This window comes from Camponotus vicinus, unplaced genomic scaffold, assembly GCF_025532165.1.
Source record: "Camponotus vicinus isolate PSW18456_S1 unplaced genomic scaffold, iyCamVici1.0 SCAF_2, whole genome shotgun sequence".
Classification (NCBI taxonomy): Eukaryota; Metazoa; Arthropoda; class Insecta; order Hymenoptera; family Formicidae; genus Camponotus; species Camponotus vicinus.
This window is the reverse complement of record NW_028141956.1, coordinates 12,327,157-12,339,121: the sequence shown is the minus strand read 5'-3', so window position 1 is coordinate 12,339,121 and position 11,965 is coordinate 12,327,157. Positions and strand designations below refer to the sequence as shown.

Genomic DNA, 11,965 nt, shown 5'->3' with positions numbered 1-11,965 from the left:
CAATAATTTGATAAATATATTTTGTTAAGTTTATTTTAATAACTACATTTTAATAAACACACTAAATTTTTTATTAAAATAATAAACATAAATAATTTGAATCACAATTATATATTTTAAGAACTTATTTAATTTTGAAGGTCTTTTTTTTCAATTATAAGACTTATAAAAGATGATTTTTCAACAAACACATATATATTTCCAAATAGATAAATTATTATCTTCATCAAATTTCTTAATCTTTTTTTTTATTTTTATTTTTTTTTATTTATTTCAAAATTTTATGAAACATGGTGTTTTTGTTTAGGCGCTAAAAAAATTTGTAGAATGTTAGATTTAAAATTTATTCATTCTCAATGTTAAATTAAAATTTATTCATTCTCAAAATTTCATAGAAAAAAAATGTCAAAATATATCTATTTTCGCATATCTTTCTCACATATATATTAATGAGTTGTTTATATCTCGAGCAAAAATGTTTTTTACAGCGCTCAAGGACATTTAAGGGCACCGCAGCGCACTAGGGCGGCTACTGATCCGGTCGAGGACCGGAGCCTCCATGTTTAATGTTCACCGCGTGAAGCGAGTCGCGATCGCGGCCAGTCGCGGCGGTTTGTCCAGCGCGCTTCCTCGTGATCTGCACGACGTGTGATATCCGCGTGTGATTGACAGGACCAGGCTGCGTACGTATCCTGGAATTTCGTGCTACGGAGATCTCCCCGCATCCGGCTAGCACATCATGGACGATCTGGGTGAGTAAACGCTCCGCGATCCGCTCTGAAAAGCGTCCAGCTAACCTCCAAGACACGTTTGACGCCTGTCAAGCATGGGGACGCCGCGATTTATCGAGACACCACGATGTTATGCAAATTATCAGTACTCAGTATTGGCGGGACAATTGACAATTGACAAATGACAATTTTTGACACTTGGGACAATTTTGACACGTGTTTTCGTTTCGACTTGTCAAAGTGTCATAGGAATGCGAATACTCGTCGAAGTATCGATACCGTTATGTTTTAGTCGAAGGTGTTGACACACCTGTCGTATGTAAATATTTTCGTATTTATTGACGTGCTAATGTATCGTGACTCTTTTTCCTCGAAAATTATTGATAGTCTGAGGTAGATTTTTATTTACGTCTGCTGAGCGCGGAAATGTTGGAATTTTGTTGGATTACCAAGATATTAAGATAACCAAGCATTGAAATATCGTTTGAGATTTTTGTTTATATGTATAGTCGTATTTTTGAATCGTACATTGATTTTTACGAAAGTTTTGTTTATAAATTCATTAGAATACATTTAGGCTGTATCTTATTCAGAACAAATATTATAAGTATAACAAAATTACTATATTGATGTTATTGAGCTATTTTTTATAAGTGATTAATAAATTCATTAATGAGTCACTTCTCCAAAAAAATTTAACGAATATTGAGATTTTTATTCACTCGATATATATTCGTCGATATTGTATATTTCGTTCTCTAATTAATTTTACCTGCACTTTTTTCGTAGAAATATTTAATAATAATTCATATAATTTCAGGATATTGAATTTAAAGTTATATAAACTTGTGACGATATTTTCGGCAAAAAAGGATTAATTCTAAATTTTCTAAATATCTATCATTTATAGCTGAAGGAATTTGCAATTGAATTAATTTTCGGATATTTATGGGAAGTGTTATGTATAAAAAAAGCAGCAAGTCATTTATCTTCTTGAATTTAATGTCTGTAATTAATCTCTTAAAATGCATATTTGTGTGATAAAAAGATTATTATTCAATAATGACAATTAATAATTGTCTAATCACAGGTTTAACTTTATATTGTTTTTACTTAAGATTTTTTGAAATTTTACCTCATATTTTATTTATATCGATATTTTATTTATCGTCCAAAAAACAAAGATTCATTACGTTTTTCATCATTATATTAAATGATAATATCATTTATATATATAGAGTGTCTTAGGTTTTAAGGACCAAAATGTATCAATAAGAAAGATATGTAAACATGTCCATAAACAATGTTTTATATATAATTATATAACGGAGCCATAAAATAGAATAGATTGATGATACTAATTTGTTTGCTTTTTTTGAGCTAGTTTACTTAAAATCACATTGAAGATGAGCAACATTACTTATACATTATATAATGTACGGGGAGGATGGTTTTACATAAAATTAAATAATTCTTTTTCCCTTTGTTGATATATCAAGATTAATATCTTCGGGAAAAGAACTGAATTTTTTTATTCCATAAATTTCACTCTCGATTTCATGCTTAATTTCTGCAAATATTAAGCTATAAATATATATTCTATAAATTTCACTATCGATTTCATGCTTAATTTTGGCAAATATTAAATTTCTTCTTCTTTCTTATTGTAATTATTGACTTATATTTCCACCATAAACTTCTATTATAATTTTTTTCTTTCATCCCTTTAGGTATAAAAATATAATTTTCAATATTCCTGTTATAATTTTTTAAGGAAGTAAACTTAATACAATATTTTTTGTCTTATTTTTATTTATCGACATGCAGTTAAAATCTCAAAATATAAGTACTCTTACATGTGTGTATTATGCAAAAAATAGTCATTTTAAGTCACATTCTCTCTCTTCGCATTTTCTTTTATACACACGATGACACTCGTTCATTAATCATCGATGCGACCCCGACTCGAAAGCTCTTTTATGTATATGTCACGCCGATAGTTCCTTCGATTCATTTCCGGCTCGCTAACGAGCGAGAAACATCGGACATGTCGGACATTATCAGACGCTATTAATCCGTGGATAAAACATGCTAAATATTCGCGGCGAGAATGGGGAGAAAAAGTCGTTAGAGAGGGGCACGAGCGTAATTATTATCTCGGACTCTTATATGGCGAGAAGGTCTCGTTGCATCAGTGTCATACCAACTGCACATTAGTTTGTCACGCACTCGTTATGGTACCGCTCGGTGCATTCGTGACGTGACATGGGACATTTCGTTGCTCGTAGATTGGAAACGCGAGACGTCAGTGCCAAAAAGATACAACCTCGAAAATAAATCCAGAAAAAAAACACACGTATAACATATAAAATAAAAATATTAGAAATATAAATAGAAATATTAGAAAATTATATAAATATATATTTATATTATACAATATATAATTTGAAAAATATAATTAGAGCAATATATTCCAAGCAAGTGTATTGACGTAAATTTTTCTCTTTGTAAAGATTAATTGAATATCCTTGGCACAGATATCGTTTTGCATTTCTAATTGACGCGTCTATTCGTGGCCATGGTTTCATATTAATTAGTGATTAACACAAACTCCTGGCTATATTTCGTCACGGAAACATCATAATTGGTGAATTCTAAACGCCATCGTCCGAGTGTGAGGCTCTAATTAGCATTCGCCGAGTGAACGTTAGAGAGAGTTTATCTTCCGTTGTTCTTGTGTGTATCAAATTATTATGATTCAATTTTATTTTTCAAAATATACGGGTTTTCGGAAAATATATGGACTTCCCTTAATTAGAAATTATAAAACTCCCATTTGAGATATGTAACTCACTAGAAGATGAATGTTGCGTTATTTGTAGAACGTATTAATCAGCGGTCAGTGGATATTCGTGTTGATAACACGATAACCTTGATAACGATAACGATGTTACATGCAACGAATCGATTAATATTTGATATATTTTTATTTTGCACAGAGATATTTAAATTAAAAATATAATATTAATATATTAATATATTAGTATTAATTATATATTTTAATTATATATTAATTATATATTAGTTATATATTAGTTATATATTTTAATATATTATATTATTATTATATATTAAAATATGCATAGGCTTTTTTCATCGCGACCCTCTTTCGACCTCTTCTTTCTCCATTTTCTTCATCGTGACATTTTCTCTCTCTCTCTTTCTCTTTTACTGTCTGCTCCGCTTTCGTCTACATTTCTATTCTTGCAATTGTTCCACATTCCTCTCCTTGCAATTGTTCTACATTTCTCTTCTCGCATTTCTCTTTCTTCATCGCGACACTTTCTCCTTCTTCATCTCCACTTACCTGTCTCTCTCTCTCTCCTAACGATGTTCTCTTTGTTCCTTTCATTTTCCCTCTCAACGCCTCCCTTTCTATAAGAGCGAAGACAGCGGTCAGGACGAAAGAGACCAAAAGAGAGGAGTCTGATTTACCTCTCTCTCTCCTAACATGTTTTTTTTCTCTTATTTTCCCTCTTTACATCGCGACGCCTCCCTTTCTATGAAAGCGGAGACAGCGGCCAGGACGAAAGAGACCGAAAGAGAGGAGCCCTCCGGACACTGGGCGCGGGTGAGCGCCGGAAATACACCCGCGTGCGCCGGTTCGATTTACTCTCATTCGCCGGCTTCGTCGCCAAAGACGTCGCGTCGCGCGTGATCGTGCAGTCGCAAACAAGTTTTCCGTCTTTCCGCGTGTTTTCATCGTCGGTCGCTTCGTTTCTCCGAAATTCGTATTTTTCGAGGAAAGAAGTCGTGCCCCTGTCGCCCGCAAAGGGAATGATTCGTTGCGCAGACACGTCGATGTGCCATTAAATTCTATAATTGCAGTAATGTTATAGTGTAATTAGTAGTACAAAATTTTTTTTTTGTGGACATAATTATACTTTTTTTCTTGAAGTTTATTATTTATACAAGGGAATAATTTTTTTAAGTACACGGGCAAAATTTTACGAATTATGAAAAACATTTTCTTTTATAATATTTATTGTAAAATCGAAATATATTAAGATATTTATCATTATGAAAATTATCAAATATGCATCTGTTTTATTATTTGTTAACGATTATGCATTTGCTTGTCAAAAATATTTTCAAAATATTTTACCAAAATACTTGAATAATTACAATACTCTTTTAGAAACAATATAATATATCTAATATTATTGAATAAAAATATTGCAATTTTTCTCTTACATGTTAATATGTTCCCTGATTACAAAAATCTATTGTAATTTCTACTACAATATTTTCTTTGTGTACGTTTCTAATTTTAAACACTGTTCTGCTGCATCGGGAATGCATTTCAAAAAGTTATAAGTTTTAAAAGAAAGAAAAAAATAAATATCTCTAAGGATATTAAGGAGGGGATAAGGTTGAATTAACTTCGACAAAGAATTTTGCAAAATTTGTATCCAATGATAATTATATATTTCGAGGAAATTATATTATTCTGACGTATATATTATCTTTTTGTGATTTATTGATTTAACGAAAAAAGAACTTTGCGGGGTGATTTAAATGAAATTTATACTGCGTTAAAATTATGAAAATTATCAAATATGCATCTGTTTTATTATTTGTTAACGATTATGCATTTGCTTGTCAAAAATATTTTCAAGATATTTTACCAAAATACTTGAATAATTACAATACTCTTTTAGAAAAAATATAATATATCTAATATTATTGAATAAAAATATTGCAATTTTTCTCTTACATATTAATATGTTCCCTGATTACAAAAATCTATTGTAATTTCTACTACAATATTTTCTTTGTGTACGTTTCTAATTTTAAACACTGTTCTGCTGCATCGGGAATGCATTTCAAAAAGTTATAAGCTTTAAAAGAAAGAAAAAAATAAATATCTCTAAGGATATTAAGGAGGGGATAAGGTTGAATTAACTTCGACAAAGAATTTTGCAAAATTTGTATCCAATGATAATTATATATTATTTCGAGGAAATTATATTATTCTGACGTATATATTATCTTTTTGTGATTTATTGATTTAACGAAAAAAGAACTTTGCGGGGTGATTTAAATGAAATTTATACTGCGTTAAAATTAGTAGTCTAAAATAGTCCGCGATCCACTTGAACCTTACTAAGACGGTAAAGGGTCAACCTCTTTCGTTGAACCGTCGAGTAAATCATTTCGCTCAACACAGTACTTCGAGATGCTTCGCTTCTTCTGCTTCTTCCTTGTGTTCTTACTTCTACATATTTTAGAGTTCATTACCCTGTAGTCACAAAGATTAATAGGAAAATAGGCTTTTATTTTCGCGAGGTATCAGCTCTAATTGATTATTAACAACTGTATTTTATTTTTACATATTTGAGAAAAATTTTATAATTGAGTCCAAAATCCGACAAAACAGGAAATTTGTCCGTTACTAACATGTTACGAAACGATAATTGGCGACTCTTACAGTGCGTCGGACTTGCGTCGTTTCGGAAGTGACGTCTCCCATCGCGTTAATCCGTCAAATTAGCATCAATTCGCCGTCACGCAACGTCGAGTACCGCAATTACTATCCCGAAGGTAGGGGAGGGGGCTTATGTCATCGTTTACTCGACGAGCGCCACGTGAGTGAACACGTGCAACGCGTACGCACGCGTACCCGATTCCTCCTCACGGACGTACACATACACAGGCAAGGGATGCGCGCTGCGTGTATGTGTACGTGTGAGTAAGAAAGATGGCGATGGACCGGACGATGTACGGCAAGGTAGAGCCGGGCGATATTTATCAGCCCTACAGGATCACCATGAAGAAGGGCTCGCCTCCTGGATGTAAGTCCTTTTTTTTGACTCACACGTGTTGTAAAATAATAATAAAAAGATGCAAATTTTTTTTATTTTTTTTTGTTTTTGAGGAAAAAATTGAGAAAAAATTAGCGAATTGTATGTGTGTGTTATTTCCGATTAATTCATCATGCTTATTTCGTTTAATTAATTATATATAAAATATTATATATAATATTAAAAATATTATAAAATATTAAAATATATATAAAATATTAAAAATATTATATATAATATTATATAAAATATTTATTAGTAATAATGATAATATTAATCACCAGTGGATTAATAAAGCCTATTCTAAGCGTTAAAAACTTTTTTTATATTATTTTATAATTTTTTATTTATTTTGATATTTATTACAATATACGGAGAGAATAATCTTTTATTACAGACAAGAAAAGAAAAAGTTAAAATAGATTGCAAGGAAAGAAAAGAGAAAGAAAAAGATTGAAAAAATAATATTTTTTGTGATAAATCTTAATTTTATTCAACAAATTTAAGTAATTTATCTTTATAAGAAGCTTAATTTTTTTTTATTTAATTATTAATTGCAGCTGTAATTTTTACTACAAAAATTTAGAAAATTCTTTGATTATGAAGAGATTTAAAATACCGTTAAAATTAACTCTAAAGACATAATTAAATCGACTTTGTCGATTTTGAATATTTTGAATAATGATTGAGAGATATTGCGATGCAAATGCAATACACACAATATAAATTAAGGTTCTCCTTTTACATATATTACGAGAACATACCAATTACCTAGATATACGAATGAAGATATGCAGATCTGATTACTTCACGACGATTACTTTGGACATGATGTAATTAGACGTCCACTGGAATACGATATCTACGCTTCTCTCTCTCTCTCTCTCTCTCTCTCTCTCTCTCTCTCTCTTTGATTGATCTTTGATTACCCGTTACATTCGCATACGATCAGCTCTCGTGACATGTTCATGATTATTACATATATGACATTGCTGCGCGTTCCTCGACTATCGATGATCAGTCGACTACACGAATTCAAGGTGAGCGTGAATGTTGAAGGTGCGTAGGTATCTCCTATCTTTCTCGATTGTTCCTCGAGAGATTTGCACCTCCATATGAGGTTAGTCTCGCCTGTGTTTCCATACTTGCTATACTGGCGACGCAAATATGTAGGAAGACGTGATAATGGAATTTAGATTGTTTATCAGTCAATCGATTAACTGTGTGATTGGAAAATATCCGCGAAAAAGCTGCAATATCCATGATATCTGTTAGTGTTTGTGGCTTCGCGATTATCGCGATATCTTGTGAAAGAATTAAAATTATCGACAAAAAGTTATATTTTTTTCTGAAATATAAGATATTGAATTATTAGATAGCTTCTATATAATTATTGAAAAACATGAAAAATCTGAAATTTTTAGGGATTTTTTATACCTAGAAAAATCAGAGAATTCTCATCAAGGAATTTGATTGGGATTTAGAAATTTTAAAAAAATTCTTTTTTGGTCATTTTGCTCTCATATTGTATAATGTACTTCATCGATTAGCCAAAACTTATAAATTAAATATATATCTGTCTCTGTTTATTTTTAGTGTGAAAATATTGAAATATTGAATATGCAGAACATATTCTTTATTATAATTTTTAGTAATGAAAAAATGAAAATGTGAAAAATGTTTATCTCTTACAAAAGTTACTCACTTTTTTCAATACATTTGCAAATCTAGTACTTAAAACTTAAGTGGCTCTGTATTTTTCCTCTGTAAACATGGGTGAAAAGCACTTGCTTTAGAAAATTACACTAAAAATTTTTTAAAATATTTTCTTTATCTGGAATTTTAAATAAAAATACTTAAAAGATCAGGGAATTTTCAGACAATTTTTTTACAAGATTTGAGTAGACCCCTCCTCTCGTCGATAGAATAGAGTACATAGAATGCACATTTGATTCATTGTTTATCTCATTCGATGCTTTGCCAAATTTACTTCGCGCGTGAGTTTCAGTGTATTTTAATTCGAAGCGTGATTTATCGATCGGAAATATCCGAGAAATATCCGTTATCGATCTCGATATTTGTTCGGATCTTCCGACATCTCGCATGAAACGGTTTGCCAAACGGCAAGCTATATTAAAAGGGGATCGCGCGCGTGTCTCGGGTGACGGGAGAGAGAGTCAGAGGGGGCGGATAATTTCACGTAACGCAGAGATTTCGTAAGTCACGGCGACCGCGCACGGAGACAATAACAGCACGTGGTGCCAGTCCCGTCTGGTCCCGCCAGACATCCGCAGCCGATCGATCATCTCCGCGGATCATCTCTCGCCGAATTCGCGCACGTGCTCGTGTCATTCCGCGGTTAGTGTCCAGTAGTGTCTGTAGCTACGGATCGTCGACAACGTTTTACGATCGTTGACAACGAGGTAGTCGTGCTCATCAATCTCCATTCCTCGGTCTCGAGTGACCTTTTGACCGTGACAACGTCCATCCACTTAAATTGCACTTACTCTTAATTAATGGAATAATAATATTATTTATGTAATCAAAAGATGCGACGCACAACGATGGTTTCACTTGCTTCTTAAAAAATTTAGATTAATTAAATTAATTTTTTTGACGTGAAGATATGTTTTTAATCTAGATTGTCTTAAATTGTTGAAAAATTATTTTATCGTTTCACCAGGGAAATATCTGTCTTCTTAGGAAATTGAAAAAGGAAACGTATGTCGAGGATGTGCGTTACACGATCTTTGAAAATGAAACGCAACCGTTCTCTGGAGTGAGATTAAAGGTGTTGAGTCGGTCCAGAACGAAGTCGCGCTGGTTCTGCTCTAATTTGTGATTTATTTTTACCTCGTGGCACTAGCAAAGTTTAGAACACAACACACCGCGTGGCGGACTTAGTTGCCGTATAATTTATAGAGGCAACGATTATCGATAACGAGCGGTAGAGATATATTTTTCATCGTAATAAAAATCTTTGCTCATTTAAATTATCATCCGTCTTTTCCGCTTCTCTCTCATCATTCAAAATCTTTTCTTGTGACAAAATAATATTTGAAAAGATTTAATTAGGGCTGATAACCAGAACAGTTTTAAGAACTGCAAAGAAATTACAAGTCCAGGAATTCTTTTCAATTCTGTCTACCAGCATAATTTAAATCGCGATTATACATATATTAAATGATTGTATAGGATTACCAGAAATTATTACTGCAAGGAACAAAATATTAATTATATTTAATATTAATTTCCAGAAATTATTACTGTAAAAAACAAAATATTAGTTATATTTAATATTAATTTCCATTTAATAATATCTGGGAATTTTTTGATAATAATTCGGTAATAAAAATTGAAAGATGATGACCAATTAAAAAAAGATACTTGATCTTCATGAATTTATTTTTAGAATAATATAATTTATTGTCCATTCTGTACATTACAATATTCCATTAACGTTATCTTATTTATCGTTATTTTTCGCGTAGAGAAAGTGTGCTATTTTTTAAAAACACGTAAAAATGACGGACGTGATGAGACCTATCTCGCCAATTTCACCGATTCGTTTGGCGACGATTCGACGTCATGCACAATGGGAGCAATACGTTAGTAAGTATTGTTCAAGAACTTTCTCGTTAACCCTAATTTCCACAATGTGTCTTAAAACAACGTCTATAAAAAATATATTTATTAACTTGCCTTAGCAATTGTTCATTACTTATAAGTTATATCTATCTTTTTTTCTTAACTTATATCATCATTTTCTGTTGAATATAAAAACGGAAATTCTTTTACGATTTATAAAAATTATATTTATATTTTATTATATAAAATATTATTTAATATTAAAATAATATAAACAATTTATTAATATTATTTAATATAAAAATTTTGTTATATAATATATTATATAATATGAAAATTATATTTATAATACATATATATATATTAATTATTTTCTATTTAATAAATGCAATAATTTTTTAGAAATAGAGCTTTAGAAAATATCAATTTCGGGACATTGGGAATTTTACTCGTGATAGAACTCGACGATATCTCTTCTATTCATCGATATAATTTTTGTCTCATTCACTCTTCCTAGTTCAGCGTAACCGCAATACGAGATTAGGCGAATCTTGGTGAGTAATTGAGATCGACAGGAATTTATATTGCGGCAATAAGGAGAAACGTGGTAGAATAGTTAACGTCACGACTTCATCCTCCTCTTCGCGGTTTACGCAAGACACGCGCGTTTTACGCGCGATATCGACGTCGGACTCGCGGTATGAATCAGCCGTGCAAAATAGACCTCGATAAGCTCAGCCAGGCTCCATGCCAATGTTAAAGCACCATTCAGACGATTGCTCAACCTGCTCTCGCGGGATATACCGAGCAAAAATGATTGCATTAGCGGCGCACACGCTGCGCTTGCGATACGCATGATGAATCTAAACACACAGATTTATTTTTTAGCAGTTTTATTTTTTTTAAGTAACGTAAATCCGGTTTTGAAAACCTCATGAATTTCGAGCGAAATGCGATTGTGCACTCATCGAGATTCTCTCGAGTTATATTGCTTGTATAATAAAGTTATACAAGTTGTACACATGAGTTTGTTTGTGCAAAGTGATTCAAATATTTACTGACATTTTTAATTAGACAGTATTCAAGATGTGTTTAATCGCAAGACTAATAGTTTTAGGGGAGAATATCGAGATTCTCTCGAGTTATATTACTTGTGTAATAAAGTTATACACATGAGCTTGTTTGTGCAAAATGATTCAAATATTTACTGACATTTTTAATTATAAAATATTCAAGATATGTATATGTTTAATCGCAAGACTGATAGTTTTAAGGGAGAATATGTTTTTCCGTGTCAAAATTCTCTTATATTTCAATCAAGAACTGAATGCTTTACGTCAGAGTTTGCGAGAAATGCACTTCATCATTCAACCTTCTCCTGCCATCTAGAATGTGTTTAGATCAACTGAATATACTATAGGATATTGTTTGCTATCCTAGATTATTAAAGCGCTTGGAGCACTTTAAGCGATTAATTTATTCAGCCACTTAATATGAAAGATTTCCTTGTATTTCATATTTTTTCGAAATTGCAGCAGGTCGATGTTGAACGAACATGTTATATATTCATCATTAATAACTAAGATTTATGGGGAAATAATAATAAAACCTATTTTAATTTAATTCGAAGAAGGAAGATTTGCAAATCCCATTAGAGAATAAATAGAAGAACACGATACAAATTGACTTAAATTCGCTTCTAGTAACTAATTTCGCTGAGGTTTCCTTTTTCATTTTATTCTGACATCATAGTAAAGTATGTGAATTGATAAACATGATTCA

General features: G+C 31.6%; 1 protein-coding gene across 5 annotated transcripts in view; it reads left to right on the top strand.

Moving 5' to 3' along the window:
• Positions 1-589: 589 nt before the first annotated feature.
• Pax (paxillin) overlaps positions 590-11,965 on the top strand; it is a 30,785-nt gene continuing 19,409 nt past the window's right edge. Inside the window, exons 1-2 of one of the 5 annotated variants that reach the window (XM_083092363.1) lie at positions 2,955-3,087; positions 6,225-6,586. In XM_083092363.1, coding sequence (XP_082948489.1) covers positions 6,493-6,586 — 94 coding nt within the window. In that variant the 5' untranslated portion in view covers positions 2,955-3,087; positions 6,225-6,492. Of the gene's footprint in view, positions 753-2,954; positions 3,088-4,475; positions 4,619-6,224; positions 6,587-8,860; positions 9,019-10,086; positions 10,208-11,965 lie in introns of those variants that run through there. The other 4 variants (XM_083092364.1, XM_083092365.1, XM_083092366.1 and 1 more) reach the window with 4 other exon arrangements.